The sequence below is a fragment of the Capra hircus genome, chromosome 20 (assembly GCF_001704415.2).
Source record: "Capra hircus breed San Clemente chromosome 20, ASM170441v1, whole genome shotgun sequence".
Classification (NCBI taxonomy): domain Eukaryota; kingdom Metazoa; phylum Chordata; class Mammalia; order Artiodactyla; family Bovidae; genus Capra; species Capra hircus.
The window spans coordinates 9289353-9306408 of NC_030827.1; the positions used below are offsets into that span (position 1 = coordinate 9289353).

Here is a 17056-nt window from a genome sequence, read left to right on the forward strand (position 1 = left end):
GTTTTAGAAGACGGCTACTTTCAAAGACAGTGATGTTTTATATGTATGTGGCCTGGGATTTCTACAGGTAGCCAGTCTGCCGGTTAGAACGGCAGAACTGAAAATTGTCCACTTATCTCTCCTTTCAATAACCAACTCTTTCTGCTTTAGACAGCAGGAAGACAGTTTGGTGACAAAACAAGTAACTCATGATTACATGTAAATCAGATTTTAGGAAGATTCATTCATTATGTGACTGAATCCCAGACGCCATGGGGAGAAGCTCTGATTTTAACAGACAGAGAATTTTTTAACCTTCTGCTGAAATCACGGAGGAAAGTCATGATAGCATTATGGATAGTCCCTTCTAAACATATATAGTACCAAAGAGAATGATGAATGTACCTTTAAAGATACATTTCATAATCCAATTATAAAAGTTATAAAAATACTCATTGTTTCATTTATAGTTGTTATGAATCAACTTATCATAGCAAAACATCAGGGGTTTCCCCAATGGCTTAGCAGGTAGAGAATCCACCTGCAATGTGGGAGACACAGGAAATGTGGGTTCAGTCCCTGGGTCAGAAAGACCCCCTGGAGGAGGAAATGGCAACCCACTCCAGTGTTCTCACCTGGAGAATCCCACGGACAGAGGAGCCCGATAAGCTCCAATCTACAGGGTCGCAAAGAGCCTGACACGGCTGAGCAACTAGGGACACAACGCACATTAAAACATCAAGCTGTATACCTTAAAATGTAAATCCATATATGTCATCTGAACCTCAATAAAGCTAGAGGAAAGAAGAAATGAACATTAAAAGGCAGTATAGTTAGTGATTGAGGACTTTTAGGCTGCTTCCAAAATAACAGTTCACATCCCAGCTATTCTGCCTACTGTGTCACTATGAGCAAATTAATTAACCACATTGTACCTCAGTTTCCTCATCTGTAAAGTGGAGATAAGAAAAGGACTCAAAGAGTTTTTGTGAGGATCAAATGAGATGATATGCCTGGCACATAGGAAGTCTTCCACATACGTTACCTCTTACAAAATGTAAGGCATGCTGAAGAAAATATCTTTAAATAATCAATGTATTTCAGGAAATAGTCTCAAGAGAGATGTGTATCAGATTAACAACAAAACTAAAATGAAAATTTTCCCAACTTGAATGACATTCACACTAATGAAAGTGCTAGAAAGTCACAGAGGTAATATGTCACCTCTTCTTGACAAGAGACATTCAATTTCGAGGATCTAAAATCCCCTATAAACCAAACAGCATGTGGTCAAAACCAGGAGGAGATTCAGTTGCTCCTTGTTTTTGGCTCAATAAAGAGCTTAAGTTGCAGCTCATTGCTCTTCTTCCCCAACGAGGGGCAGCCTGTCTCAGAAAGAAAGAAAATAGGTTGGTGAGGTGGTGGACCAACCACCGCCCCCCAACCCGCCCCCTGCAACTCATCCAGCTGTCCACAGACAGAGAGAAAGGACAGCAACTGGGCAGAGAGTTACTAGCATCAATAAAGTGATTATGAGTCACACGCTATGACAAAAACAAGAGTGGAAAGAGTGTTTAGAATGTTACCCTATTTTGTTGCTCTTGTAAACATCTGATAGCTTTGACTAGTAAAAAGAGAACTGATAGTAAAAGGAGCCAGAGGGTCTCAAATGATTCAACTTTATGAAACTGAAATAGCAGATTTAGGTTTGCAGATACAGTGTGACTATGAATTAGCATAATCCCTTTTGGAAAATAATCTGGCAGTCTATATTGACAAGCTTTAAAAGGTTCATGTCCTCTGGTCCCCAAAAGAAAAGTTTTACACATAGAGTTTGCTCATCATAGTACTATTTATCCTGGTGAAAAATCAGAAATGATTTAGACATTCAACAGTAGGGGCACAGTTAATTAAAATACCTAACCTATAATGGACTAGTGTATAGTCATGAAAATATGATTCCTAGAGTGTTAACAAGCAAAAACATTTATGCTGCAATGCCAACTAGCGAACAAAATATCATGTTATATACACAGTAATAGCCACAACTATGTAAAATAAACCCTACCAAAACTGCAAAATCTTTGCATTAAAAAAAAAATTGGTGGGAAAACATATCAAAATATTAACAGTGGTTTCTTGGATGTGTTAGACAGGCCCCAGGGATGGCTGCCATCAACTCCTCATGCATATGGCTCCATCCATCCACAGGTAGAATCGTTTCCCTTTCCCCATGAATCGGGGTGGCTAACTCGCCCTGACCAGGAGAATGGGGTGGAGCGAAAATATGTGCCAGCGCTGGGCAGCTCTGCAGGCCTGCAGCGGTGTGCTAGTGCCTCTCCGGCTGGACTTGAGTACTGCGGGGCGGGGGCCGGGGCGGGCGTAGGGACCCTGATGCATCGGAAGTGCCACTGAAGCCTTCTTGGACCTCCCAGCTCAGCCCACTGTATCTGACTGCAGTGCACAGGTGACTTCAGCTGATACTGTAAGAACTGCCCAGCTGAGCCCAGCTGAGCCCAGCCGCAGTTCCTGATTCACTGAATTGTGAGAAATAAGCGGTCATTTTAAGTCATTAAGTTCTGCTGTGGTTGGTTATGCAGGAGGAGACAAAACCGCAGAATGTGTATATATTTCTTGTGTTTTTCAAATTTTCAATGAAATTTGTGTAATTCATGTCTCTTATGGACAAGTTTGAGAAATCAGAAAAGTATACATTTAAACAAACAATATATATAATGCATAATTTCCAAAGAACCATTGTTAACCTAGGGTGTATATTCTTCCAGTATTCTATATACAAGTAACTCATATTTTTCTCTGTACAGTACAAGTGCAGGTCCATGTATAGAAATGTATCTTTAAAGAATGGTGAAAAGAAGCAATGAATCAGTTTTAGAAATAAAGTCTGTTGGTTTGGCGACATCCTGCTCCCAGGAGACACCTTTGCTGGGTTTCCTAAGAGTAGACTGTGATCACACATGAGTTCCTTCTGACATGGGAAAGCCTGATGAGGGATCAGAGACAGTAAAGAGACATAAGCCCAGAGTAGCGAGGCTAGTCAGCAGTGCACTGAAGTGTCCAAGTGAGAGGAGTGAGGCCTGAACTAAGACATGGGTAATGGGCACAGAGAGAGGAAGGCTGGGATGCGAGACACCAGGCAGTGGACACAGGAGAGCAGATGAGATCAGGGGAAAGAAAGACTGGTCAGTATGAGAACAAACATAGCAAGAAAAGGTCTGTGTACACGGAACGTGAAGACTAGAGAACATGTGAATGGACTCAGTGAGTAGTGAGGCTGGTGATCTCCTGGGGCATAAATTATCTGCTTTCCCATCTTCAGCACCTGGCACGTAGTAGGAACCTAATAAGTTTTGTTAAATGAATGAATTTAAACATGTGGTGCTCAGGGCAGGCACCTGGACAAGAGACTTGGAAGTTGCCAGTGTAGAGGTGATAGCTGCAATTTTCCAGGTGTATGCAATTGCTCAGAAAAGGGAGACAGTGGGAAGAGAAAAGGCGGGCAGTATTCTAAGGAAGTGCCTCACCTGTAAATGACATGTTTAGCCAGTTCCACGTCATCCCGGGATGCACACAAATGAAGCAGGGTTCTCAACTCCTCTTTCAGGATGAGCTTATTCTGGGTCAGTTTCTCTTCCAGCTTTCTCAAATAGGTTTCTGGAAGAAAGCACAGTGTGGAGGTGGGTATCACTCGGCTGACTCGGACTGTTCAGGAGTCTGACCTCAGGGAGGAGGGGAGGCCGGAAGCCAGCCCCTTGCAGAGGCCACCAAGCGGGGCTCACGGCCACGCAGTTCCATCACTGGCTGGTCTCGAGCATCAGAGATGGTGTGTGAAAGAGCACATCTGTGTCACAGGGCGCAGGCCCAGGCCTCACTCCAGACTCCCTGCACAGTCTCTGGGAGCGGGAGCACAGGAGTGTGCAGTTTTCACTACCTGGGTGATGCTTATGTAAAGTTTGAGAACTAATGTCCGAAGAGGCTTAGTCCAGAGAGCTCTATCTACAGGTGACCCATGAGGGAAAAAAAAGTAACCAAGATATCCAAACCATCAGTTGGTCAGGTACCTAGCAGGAAAACTGAAAGGAAAATGTGAAGATCGGTCACCTCACAGTGGAGGACTCACACGATTCAGGAGTACCTCACATCTCTTCCACTTGATTCAACTTCACCACTGTTTCATTCCTCCTGGTCCCTCTCTAATCAGTTGTTAGAAAGTGTGCCACGGTACTATATAATGCAGAGGGCAAACCTGTCCGCTAACAGCAGCAAACCGTCTTCTAGTGACCGAATCGTTTCAAGGTGATCACTGTCTATGTTCCTTGTCCTGTATCTGAACCTACTGTGGAGACAAACACCAACAGGAAGTGCTGCTTCTTGGCATGAGGAGGCACTGTATTCTTGGCAGAATGTGGGGTGAGAAGCAGGCACCAAGCAAGCATCTGCTTTCCAGAAGGCAGGGCTGTTCTCACTATCAGAAGCTGCCAAGAAAAGTCTACAGGATTTGATCCAAGGCGCAGAGCTCTGAAGGAATGCTGCCTGAAGGAATGGCGGGATATACCTTAAAACACAAAATTGGGAAGCTGAAGTAGATATTGCTTTCGATTTACTAGAAAAAAAGGCCCCCTAGGTTTGGGTTAGTGCAGTAGACTCTCCAATCTTTATTTGCAGGATCTTGTAATGGCTAAAGGTTTTAGAATTGGGAAGACTTGGGCTGAAATCTCCCAGGTAGCACCAGTGGTAAATAACCCACCTGCCAATGCAGGAGACTTAAGAGACATGGGTTTGATCTCTGGGTCGGTAAGATCCCCTAGAAGAGAACATGGCAAGCCACTCCAGTATTCTTGCCTGGAGGATCCCATGGACAGAGGAACCTGGTGGGGTGCATGGGGTCGCAAACTGTTGGACACAACTGAGGCAACTTAGCATGAACGCATGTGTGGGCTGGAATCTAGGCTTTGCCATTTGCATGCTATGGGGAGGTTTGGAGAGGCTTGTGTGTGAGACTTGATTCATGTGTAAAGTGAAGATCATGATGCTGACCTCATGGGATCATCCTGAGATAATGCAAGTAAAGTAAAGCCCTTATCACAGGGCCCAGCATGTAGTAACTGCCAGGAAATCACAGAGGTTATTATTCTTCTTTCATTCCTCAGTCACGATTTATTCTATTAAATATTTCTAAACAATTTCCAACCTAAAAAGATTTTAATGCATGACTTTACATCTTGTTACTTCTCAATATGTCCAAAATTTCAGCAAATGTAATTTGTATTTTAGAACAACCAATAAGACTTAGGTGCTTATTGTATATTCGTATTCGGAGGTATCCTTCTTTGTGTGAGAGACACAGAGAAGGGTAAGGTATGGTTCCTGACCTGAAAGAGCTTAGAATCTATTTGAAAAGACAAGATATATTTGCATAAAGGTATCTGAAAACAGTGACAGAATAGGTGACACGTGACAGTATAAACGTAACCGGAAAGAAGAGAGAGATCAAGCAGCAGAAAGAGACCAGGTGTGGTGCAAGCAGAGAAGCGGCAGAGGAGGGACGGGGCTGGGTAGGGTCTGCAGATCGGACGGAGTCTGGCATCGCTCCTGCGGGAGTCAGCCTGAGACACGGCACGGAACTGCGGGGGAAAGGTGGTGAGGGGAGAACGTGACTAGACTAACGGGAGATTACACTGAATTCTAGAAAGGGCGAGATCAACTATGGAGGAGCTAGGAACCTGGGGGGAAGGGGGAAGTTTGTACGTGATGTGGTCTATAAGACAGTAAGTACCACTGTGGGTTCTCATAAAGATGAAATGTGGATAGGACTTTATATGTAAATACCTGACAGTGGAGTAGAGTGGCACTCATGATGTTAACTGCCTTTCAGAACAGATGCGTGACCATCACAGCCTTAGAAAGATTATGACAGCTGAGTAACAACTAGACTGTGACATGAAGCCCTAACTGCACACTTCACAGAGCTCCAGACGACTTGGGGTAGGCAGCAAAGACTGAAGTCAAATCTAGATTGAGTCTACTAAAGTGGAGACTCAATTCTGTCACTCTTTATCTTCTTGCTCTGTAGGTGATTTTGTGTAACAGTATGGCTAGCAAAGTAGTGAAGGAAGACTGGTTTCTGGAGGGCTGGACTGTAGAGGTGGGAGAAAGTGTTCATTAGGTGCTCACAACATCCCACAGTGAGAAGGAGGAAAGATGAAAAAGTCAACAGAACATACAAAAGAGTTATTAAAAAAAGAGAGGGTCTTACTCTGTTTATAAAAGAATTTGAATTACTGGGGAAAACTCAATGTGCAGGAGAAGAGGAAATGAATGCAACAAGATTTCTCAGATGCTGAAAGGGAACAGGGCCAGGGGTGGTGGTGGTGTTTTTAGCTCTTTACAATAGAAAGTTTCAAACATACCTAAACGCAGAGAGAAATCACCTCCCACATGTCCATCACCCAGCCATAGCAATTATCAGTGTTTTGCTAATTTTTTAAAGAAATCTGTTTTAGACTACTGATTCTTTCAGCACAGACTGGAAAATATGAAAATACATCATACATTTTTTGTTTCATTTGATTTATCTATAGATATGTATGTGTGTACTAGAGACACAAGGCAAATTGTAGTTTTTACTGAGGGTGGCATCATAAGTCTGAAAGCCAGTCATGTGGCGCAGTTCTCTGACTTTACTGTGCAGACGAATCGATTGGGGCCCAAGGTTTGGCATTCCTATCCCTCTCTTACTTGCTGCTCACCCTTGAACCTAACTTTGAGAGGCACTGATCTGGAGGACTGGGTGCAGCACTAGCTTCAGCATTTCTCTGGGATCCTGGCAGAAGGGGTAAGAGGAGAATGGTGAAATAAAATATGCACATAGAGGCAGACTAGGAACTAAGAATAAACCATCTCAATTTCTTTTGAAATACAAATCATTGGCAGAGAGACTGAATAGGGATAAAGACAGAGGAAAGTTGAATGACAGATCAATGAAAGAATTTAATAGATTTGATTACCTTTGGTGCCAGGAAGATTACATGCAACAGCCACCTTCTTACGTTGAAATTCCTTTAATTTCACAATACTGTCTGTAAGTAGGTATCTTTTAGCTAAAAATCAGAGAAAGTAAAATCATTTAGACTATTTTATACTTAGCAAATAACGTGTAGAGTTTGACTGTCTCTTTCTAATAACTGATCTGATCTTCACTTAGTATAAATGATCTAAACTGGTACAATTATAAGTCACTCTCATAGGGAAAAAAAAATTTCCAAATTACCAGAGAATGCAAGTCCTCCACCAGTGTTGTCTGTGTGTGTAAAAGGAGCTAATGATTGTGTATGGGGACAGTAAGTAGGTATCTTTTAGCTAAAAATCAGAGAAAGTAAAATCATTTTGACTATTTTATACTTAGCAAATAACGTGTAGAGTTTGACTGTCTCTTTCTAATAACTGATCTGATCTTCACTTAGTATAAATGATCTAAACTGGTACAATTATAAGTCACCCTCATAGGGAAAAAAAAATTTCCAAACTACCAGAGAATGCAAATCCTCCACGAGTCTTGTCTGTGTGTGTGAAAGGAGCTAATGATTGTGTATGGGGACAGGAGACAAGAATCTGGATTCCAAAAGACAGATAACAAAACAGATTTGGTTTAAACAGGTAGAAGCATATAGGATAAAACAAGTAGCTATAGTGTGACCACTGGAATTCCCAGTATTGTCATTTTCCAAATGAGGAGCTGTGACCTCTCAGATCTGAACTCTCAGTATCCACTAGATACATCAGGATTCACTCATCACAACTTAGCAGAAATGAAGAGTTTGGGAAACATTATTTCTTTAAGATGCTGGCTTATGCATGAATTGGAGCATGGCCAAAGAATCGTCCACCATACGAACTCTGTGTCCAACAATAACACTGTAACAACAAAAATTGCTGCTGATTTCTATAAAGGTGAGCAGTGGTTACAGCAGGACTGCCTTCTGTTCAACCCTTCCTTTGCGAGTTTCCTCGAGCCTTGGGCAAATTACTTAGCGTCCTCCGTTGTTAATGAGGGCTTCCCTGGTGGCCCAAAGGGTAAAGCAGCTGCCCACAATGTGGGAGACCAGGGTTCGATCCCTGGGTCGGGAAGATCCTCTGGAGAAGGAAATGGCAACCCACTCAGGTACTCTTGCCTGGAAAATCCCATGGACGGTAGCCTACCAGGCTTCTCCGTCCATGGGGTCACAAAGAGTCGGACACGACTGAGCGACTTCACTTTCTTTCTTTCTTTAATGAAGGAGAGAACAGTACCTCTCTCACTAGGTGGTATGAGGAGAAAAGGAAAGAATGTATGTAAAATGTAGTAAAGCCTGACACAAAGTGTTAAATCTTTTATTATCATTCGCCAGCATTGTCAAATTTAATCATTTCCACAGATATCAAAGGATAATTCTGTAAATAAAGAAAGCTGCTCAGAGTCTCTCAGATTGTTAGTTAGAGCTGGACTCTATAGTCTTAGACCTCCTCCCATCCCAGACTCTACAGAACAGTAGGCCCAGGCGGAGGGGGTGTTCCCGGGAAGCAGCACAGCTCCATCCAAGGGAATATTACAGCCCCAGGGTCAAGACCCCAGCCCAGCCGTCCTTTGATTCCCTGGGACACGGGTGTCTACGACAGGCAGAGACCACCACTGCACCCAGGAGCAGAGGGCGAGGGCATGCTCGGTTGCTCTCGGCTAGAGTGACTGGGGCGCTGTTATTTCTCCAAAGAGATGCCCACTGAGGTGTAAAGCTCCCTTCTGTCCCACCCATCCCCTACTTCAAGGCCCGAGGCCGCGGATACCTCCGAGAGGGCAGAGGCAGCAGGTAGAACCAGAGCCTCCCACCCAGGGATACACCAAACTCCGCAGCGCCTGCAGCACAAGGACTTGCTTCCTGGGCCTAAAGGTAGCCGCCATGCTGTTCCGGGCCGCACCAAGTGTGGGAGCCGGGAAGGGGGTGGAGCGTCGACCGTGACCCCTTCCTCTGCCCGCCTCCCCCGGGTCAGCGTTCCTTTTGGTATGCTCCAAAATGGCGGCCTCCGTGGTGCGGCGCGGGATCCTCCTGGCGCGGAACGTGTTGCTGCCTCAGCTCTCTCTGGCAGGTTAGTGACTGCTTCTTTCGTGGGGCTGCTTCTTTAGGTCCCCTGAGAACTCTGTTCCTTGAGTAAAAGGAGTAATAGACTTCTAAGGAAAGAAGAAACCACTGGAGGTGTTTGGTACCACAGAAAGGGGAGGCAAGGTCTCTGACCCATCTCCCTCCCCGAAATAGTAAGTGTTTTCTTATCCAGAGGTGTGAGGAGCAGAGCAAGTTCTGGAATGAGAACTTCTGCGGCTGATTTCCGCGTTTATGTATTCGGGTGGTGGTCTTCTTGCTGCCCCTGAGAAGCCCAAATGTGACCCCCTCGCCCTCCCTGGGGCTGTGAAATTTCTCTCGCTGTTGTGTTTTTAGAGGGGCGTCATAAACGTTCCGGAGAAGGCGATGGCACCCCACTCCAGTACTCTTGCCGGGAAAATCCCATGGACGGAGGAGCCTGGTGGGCTGCAGTCCATGGGGTCGCGAAGAGTCGGACACGACTGAGCGACTTCAGTTACACTTTTCACTTTCACGCATTGGAGAAAAAAATGGCAACCCATTCCAGTGTTCTTGCCTGGAGAATCCCAGGGACGGGGCAGCCTGGTGGGCTGCCGTCTATAGGGTCGCACAGAGTTGGACACGACTGAAGCGACTCAGCAGCAGTAGCAGCAGCATAAACGTTCTCAACACCTGACGCGTGGCCAGACCCTGGTTTTCACTGGGTGGGTGAATTTTTCATTACTAATTTCAGTTTACCTGATGACCTTGGGCGTGATTTGGTTGACCTTTCTTCCCCGAAGTTTTCCATTCAAACAGTAAATGCTAATCGTTTTGAAATACTTTGATATCTGCGTGAATGATGCCTCACTCAAAACCTGTTTAAAGGACCTGCTGATGAAGACATTGGGAAAAACTTTTTTTTTTTTAATTTACAGAAGCTAAGTCCTGACAAGTGTATGTGATTATGTGATTCGGCTACAGTAATCACCATTGGTTTTTCCAATGCCTCCTATCGACTCTTTCTAACGTCCTCCTCTAGCCCCTATTGAAAAGAAACACATACAGTTTTTCTCCACACATCTTTAAATATCAACGTGAAACCTTATCATTGGCCACCAGAAGCTTTCTGAGGATTAGCTAGTTGACCTAGCTAATGAAAATGTTTCTTGGCACACACTAGGTGAAGTAGTCTGCCCAGTACTTGGCTTCTCAGTAAGCGTTAGGGTTGTAGCTGTTTACTAGTGTGTTCACTTAGGGTTGTTACTAAATGCTTTTCAATTTAAACAAGACCTTGTATTGTTAATCAGGGAAAGTATCATAGTTGCTTGGAATGTTTGGGACCAGTCATTGTAACCAGGGAATGGACGTTAAATAAAGGTGAATTGAGAGAATTTCCAGTTACTGTTTTGACCTAAGATTGAAACGGTGAACTTGAACTTGTGATCAGTTACACCTGTGCTATCCCTCTGTCGTGGCCATGAGCTGTAAGTGGCTATTTCAATTAGTTTAAATTTAAACATTCTTTTCCTTAGTCACATTGGTGGTGGTGGTTTAGTCGCTAAATTTTGTCCGGCTTGCAACCTGATGGACTGTAGGCTCCTCTGTCCATGGGATTCTCCAGGAAAGAATACTGGAGTGGGTACAAGGGAAGCCCAACATTAGCTACATTTTAAGTGCTCAGTAGGCACCTGTGGCTAGTGGCCCCTGTAGTGGCTAGCTCCTTTATTGCAGAAAGTTATATTGCACAGGCACTGGGTTAGGCCACAGATGAAAGGAGTCTTGAAATCAGAAACTGGAGGCTGTAAGGCAAGTAATACAAGATGTTACTGTTTGGTCAGTAAGTTGTGTCCAACTCTTTTGCAAACCTGTGTACTGTAGCCTACCAGGTTCTTCTGTCAATGGGATTTCCCAGGGAAGAAAAATGGAACGAGTTGCCATTTCCTTCTCCAGGGGATCTTCCCAACCTAGGGATCAAACCTGTGTCTCCTGCATTGGCAGGCTGATTCTTTACCACAGAGCCACCAGGGAAGCCCCAAAATAACATGCAGCCCCCAAATAAAATAGTACATTATTGACCTCTGGGGGTTTGAGAATGCTGATAAGGAGCTTTACTTTAAGTCGTCAAAACATCTTAAACCATTACAGGATAAAAGAGGAAAAAATTCAAACACATTCATGATAAATCGGTATTTGGAATACGTTGGAACTTCCATCAGTTCTCTGTACAACAGATAAAGGCAACAAAAATAATCAACAGGATGGAAGCAAGATTTATTGAGGTAAACCAAAAAAGGGGTTTCAGTATAAGAAGAGGCTAGAGAAGCAAACTTGTTGGGCACTTACTACATAGTGCACATTAGGCGAAGCACTTACTATTGTATATGTCCTTGTTTAAATTATGATACAATATTTCCCCATTTTACATATGAAGAGAAATGCTAAGAGGCCTGGTGTAACTTGTCCAGATTTTCATAATATTTATGGAAGGCTAGGATTCACATTTAGATTTTGGGACTCTAAAGCCTATCTGTTCACTATCACACTGCTTCCCTTTGGATGGGAAACATGTTTGGAGACATTTTACCAAAAGCCAAATTAACTATACAAAAAACAAGCTTTTTATCAATAAGTATTTACTAAGCTCCAAAATCCTGGTCTTTGGAGGCAGAATTAAGTGAGGAAATATTCATTTTTCAGTGGGTAGTTATCTTTGAATATTGTTGCTCTAAAATTTGACTGCCTATAGGGTAAGCAGGTTCAAGATGGGTTTATCTGCTAGGGGGGCATAGTTAGAGTGGAGTTAAAAGGTCAGAGAGCTAAACTTGTGAGGCTGATAACATCCTATCCCCTTGCTATTTCAGTATTGTCTGAGGGTCAAAATCATCACCTGGGAACTTTCAGAAATGCAGATTCTCTGTTCCCGCCCCAGGCATGCTGAGTCAGAATCTTCATTTAGTCGAGATTCACATGCACATTAAAGTTGGAGAAGCTGATCTAGGTTTTCCATTTTCATTGTCCACTCAACGTTCCTCCTGACTTCATAGAAATTCTTTCTGGTTTTAATGTTAATATACAGACCTCTCAACTACGAACTATCTTAGAAAGATGGATATCCTGATTTAAAAGGTTTACAGAAAATCAAATGTCTGTCTTAAGGTGTAGTAATTTACTATTGCTGCTGTAACAAATCACCACAAATTTGATGGCTTAAAACAACATAGACTTACTGTTTGGTATGTCGGAAGTCTGGTACAGAGTCTTACTGTGCTAAAATCAATCAAGGTTTTGAAAGGGATGTATTCCCTTCAGGAATCTTTAGGGGTGAATCTGTTTTTTCTAGCCTTTTCCATCTTCTGGAGACCACTGCATTCCTTGGCTGATGGCCCCTTTCTCAAACGTCTTCAAAGTGAGCAGTGGCAAGTCAGGTCCTTCTCATATCACTCTGCCTTTCATGCACCACACTAACAAAGTGTCTCCCTCTTCTACTTTTTAAGGACCTGTGATTACTTTGAATCTACCTGGGGACTTCCTTGGCCGTCTAGTGGTTAAGACTCTGCTTTCAGTGCAGGGGGCACAGGTTCAATCCCTGGTTGGGGAACTAAGATCCCACATGCCCCGAGGTGTGGCTAAAAAAACAAAGCATTGAGTCCACCTGTATAACCCTGCACAGTCTCCTCACTTTAAGATCAGCTGATGTGCTGACCTTAATTCTATGTTGTTGTTGTTTAGTTGCTAAGTCATGTCCAACTCTTTTGCGACCCCGTGGACTGCAAACCACCAGGCTCCTCTGTCCGTGGAATTTCCCAAGCAAGAATACTGAAATGGGTTGCCTTTTCCTTCTCCAGGGCATCTTCCTGATCTGGGGATTAAATTCTCTCATCTGCTGCCTTGCAGGCGGATTCTTTACTGCTGAGCCACCTGAGAAGCAATCTTAATTCCTTCTGTCACCTTAATCCCCCTTTGCCATGTACCCCAACATTCACAGGTTCTGGGGATTAGGACAAGGATGTTTTGGGGGGAGACATTCTGCCTACAACACTGGATAACTCATTGCTGTGTTTGCCACTGGTTTCTTTCTTTTTTTTTTTTTTTTTCTTTTTTTTGCCACTGGTTTGTATTAGGAAAATTTTCCACTTGCCAAGTTTAATTTATCCTTATACCCATTTCCTTTCATTCTGTCCTCAATGGAGATAGAAAATGATGTGTGCCTAGTCGCTCAGACAAGAATACTGGAGTGGGTTGCCATACCCTCCTCCAGGGGATCTTCCCAACTCAGGGATCAAACCCAGGTCTCCCACATTGCAGGTGGATTCTTTACCATCTGAGCCACCAGGGATGGTAGGCAAACAGTTAAAGTTCATATATTTGAAAGTTACTGGGCTTATCTTTCGTAAATTTACTAGTCCTGATTTATTTTGTTTCAGTTACGTGATGCCCTTGAACAGCCACACACAGGACATTCTGGGACTCCTGTCTTTCCCCACCATCATCTCCCTGCTTTATGTCTCCCAGTACCAAAACCATGAACATAGTTCTAGATAACTGTTTTTTCTGACTTTAGAATAAGGAGGGCTGATGTCTTATGCTAGAATAAAACATATGTTAGGAGAAGAAATGGAGAATAAGTAAGAAAATGTAATAACAGGTAGAGAATGTATAAGTCATCGGTGTCCTGGAATATATTGCTTAACAGTCCCCTCCTTGGGCTTTCTTTGGCCTCTCTTCGTTTCACAGCTATTTGTAAGGCCTCCTCAGACAACCATTTTGCCTTTTTGCATTTCTTTCTCTCGGGGATGTTCTTGATCAGTGCCTCCTGTACAATGTCATGAACCTCCATCCATAGTTCTTCAGGCACTCTGTCTAACAGATCTAACCCCTTGAATCTATTTGTCACTTTCACTGTAAAATCGTAAGGGATTTGATTCAGGTCATACCCGAATGGTCAAGTGGTTTTTCCTACTTTCTTCAGTTTAAGTCTGTTGAACTTCAATTTAAGGCCTTACAAATAGCTGTGAAAAGAAGAGAAGTGAAAGGCAAAGGAGAAAGAAGATATACCCATTTGAATGTAGAATTCCAAAGAATAGCAAGGAGAGATGAGAAAGCCTTCCTCAGTGATCAGTGCAAAGAAATAGAGGAAAACAACAGAATGGGACAGACTAGAGATTTCTTCAAGAAAATTAGAGATACCAAGGGAACATTTCATGCAAAGATGGGCACAATAAAGGACAGAAATGGTATGGACCTAACAGAAACAGAAGATATTAAGAAGAGGTGGCAAAAACACACAGAAGTATACAAAAAAGATCTTCACAACCCAGATAATCATGATGGTGTGATTACTCACCTAGAGCCAGACATCCTGGAATGTGAAATCAAGTGGGCCTTAGGAAGCATCACTATGAACAAAGCTAGTGGAGGTGATGGAATTCCAGTTGAGCTATTTCAAATCCTAAAAGATGATGCTATGAAAGTGCTGTACTCATTATGGCAGCAAATTTGGAAAACTCAGCAGTGACCACAGGACTGGAAAAGGTCAGTTTTCATTCCAATCCCAAAGAAAGGCAATGTCAAAGAATATTCAAACTACCGCACAATTGCACTCATCTCACATGCTAGTAAAGTAATGCTCAAAATTCTCCAAGCCAGGCTTCAATAGTACGTGAACCGTGAACTTCCAGATGTTCAAGCTGGATTTAGAAAAGGCAGAGGAACCAGACATGAAATTGCCAACATCCGTTGGACCATCAAAAAAAACAAGAGAGTTCCAGAAAAACATCTGCTTTATTGACTGTGCCAAAGCCTTTGACTGTGTGCATCACAACAAACTGTGGAAAATTCTTAAAGAGATGGGAATACCAGAGCACCTGACCTGCCTCCTGAGAAATCTGTATGCAGGTCAAGGACCAACAGTTAGAACCCGACATGGAACAACAGACTGGTTCCAAATCGGGAAAGGAGTACATCAAGGCTGTATATTGTCACCCTGCTTATTTAGCTTATATGCAGAGTACATCATGAGAAACACTGGGCTGGATAAAGCACAAGCTGGAATCAAGATTGCCGGGAGAAATATCAATAACCTCTGATATGCAAATATCACCACCCTTATGGCAGAAAGCAAAGAACTGAAGAGCCTCTTGGTGAAAGTGAAAGAGGGGAGTGAAGTTGGCTTAAAACTAAACATTCAAAAAACTAAGATCATGGCATCCGGTCCCATCACTTCATGGCAAATAGATGGGGAAACAGTGGAAACAGTGAGAGACTTTATTTTGGGGGGCTCCAAAATCACTGCAGATGGTGACTGCAGCCATGAAATTAAAAGACACTTGCTCCTTGGAAGAAAAGTTATGACCAACCTAGACAGCATATTCAAAAGCAGAGAAATTACTTTGCCGACAAAGGTCTGTCTAGTCAAAGCTATGGTTTTTCCAGTAGTCATGTATGGATGTGAGAGTTGGACTATAAAGATAGCTGAGCACAAAAGAATTGATACTTTTGAACTGTGGTATTGGAGAAGATTCTTGAGAGACCCTTGGACTGCAAGGACATCCAACCAGTCTATCCTAAAGGAAATCAGTCCTGAATATATTTTGGAAGGACTGATGGTCGAAGCTGAAACTCCGATACTTTGGCCATCTAATTTTGAAGAACTGACTCATTTGAAAAGACTCTGATGCTGGGAAAAATTGAAGGTGGGAGGAGAAGGGGACAACAGAGAATGAGATGGTTGGATGGCATCACTGATTCAATGGACATGAGTTTGAATCAGCTCTGGGCGTTGGTGTAGGACAGGGAAGCCTGGCATGCTGCAGTCCATGGAGTCACAGAGTCAGACATGACTGAGTTGGACACAACTGAGCTGACTGAACTCGGCTTCCTAGGCGGCCATAGTGGTAAAGAATCCACCTGCCAATGCAGGAGACATAAGAGACGTGGGTTCGATCCCTGGGTCTGGAAGATGCCTTGGAGGAGGGCATGGCAACCCACTACAGTATTCTTGCCAGGAGAATGCCTTGGACAGAGGAGCCTGGAGGGCTACAGTCCATAGGGTCACAAAAGAGTCGGACATGACTGAAGCATCTTAACACGTTCGTCCCCTCCTCAGCTTATGCTTATGTAGAGAAAAGGGCGGTACTTGTTTCCCACAGAAGGGAGTGATCTACCTGGTTTTAGAAATTGAAATTCAGTTTGCATAGAAATGCTGTCATAAATTATGAATGGGTTATCTGAATTGTGTGTTTTGGCTCTGTGTCAGATTGTTAGAGCATGCAGAGACCTTAAATGTCACCCAGCCCACTCCTTCACTTAAAACTACAGGGTCTGGTCTGTTCACTCCTGACCTGGTGTACAGCTGCACACCTGATGCAATGCCGTCAGTGCCGTTGGATTTTATTCATCCTTCTTGACAGATACAGGAATGGAACTGACAATTTAGAACATCGTTTCTGCGAAAAATGTATTCTAAGTTCCAAGCATCTAATCATTTATAGTTGCTGTTTTTAAAAAATATCTTTATTCCCTTTTGAGGCAATCTTTGGGAGCTTCTGTTATTATTGCATCATTGCTTAAGCTTTAGACCTCAAATTTCCACGTATTATTCTAGAAAAGTCTGACTAGACTCCTGCTGAAGACAATGGAGGTGCTGGTTTGGGTATAAACACACACAGGTGTGTTTGTACTTGTTTTAGTTGGGAAATGGGTAGAGAATACCAGTAGCGTCCTAACAGTGTGTGTGATCAGCTCCCATGCCTTCTAGTTGTGTTTGGCTATGGTCTGCTGTGACCTTCAGGTGACTGTCTGCCGTTCATTCCTTTTTAATTCTTTAAAACAGCTTTATTTAGATTTAGTTCACATTCATCTAAAGTGGCCAGTTTAATGCTTACTTAGTTTTTTTGTTACGTACACAGGGTTGTGCAGCAGCTGTCACCACAGTCAATTTAGGAGATTTTCATCACTTGAAAAAA

At 43.2% G+C, this 17056-nt stretch overlaps 2 protein-coding genes across 3 annotated transcripts in view; one reads left to right on the forward strand and one right to left on the reverse strand.

The window, feature by feature from the left end:
• PTCD2 (pentatricopeptide repeat domain 2) overlaps positions 1 to 8963 on the reverse strand; it is a 32546-nt gene extending 23583 nt beyond the window's left edge. The window contains exons 1-3 of the mRNA XM_005694568.3: positions 8821 to 8963; positions 7008 to 7100; positions 3525 to 3654 (exon numbers count right to left, since the gene is read on the reverse strand). Of these exons, the coding sequence (XP_005694625.1) occupies positions 3525 to 3654; positions 7008 to 7100; positions 8821 to 8935 (338 nt within the window). The 5' untranslated portion in view covers positions 8936 to 8963. The remainder of the gene's footprint in view (positions 1 to 3524; positions 3655 to 7007; positions 7101 to 8820) is intronic.
• MRPS27 (mitochondrial ribosomal protein S27) overlaps positions 9032 to 17056 on the forward strand; it is a 101084-nt gene continuing 93059 nt past the window's right edge. For both annotated transcript variants that reach the window (XM_005694569.2, XM_018065726.1), the window contains exon 1: positions 9032 to 9120. In XM_005694569.2, coding sequence (XP_005694626.1) covers positions 9048 to 9120 — 73 coding nt within the window. In that variant the 5' untranslated portion in view covers positions 9032 to 9047. The remainder of the gene's footprint in view (positions 9121 to 17056) is intronic.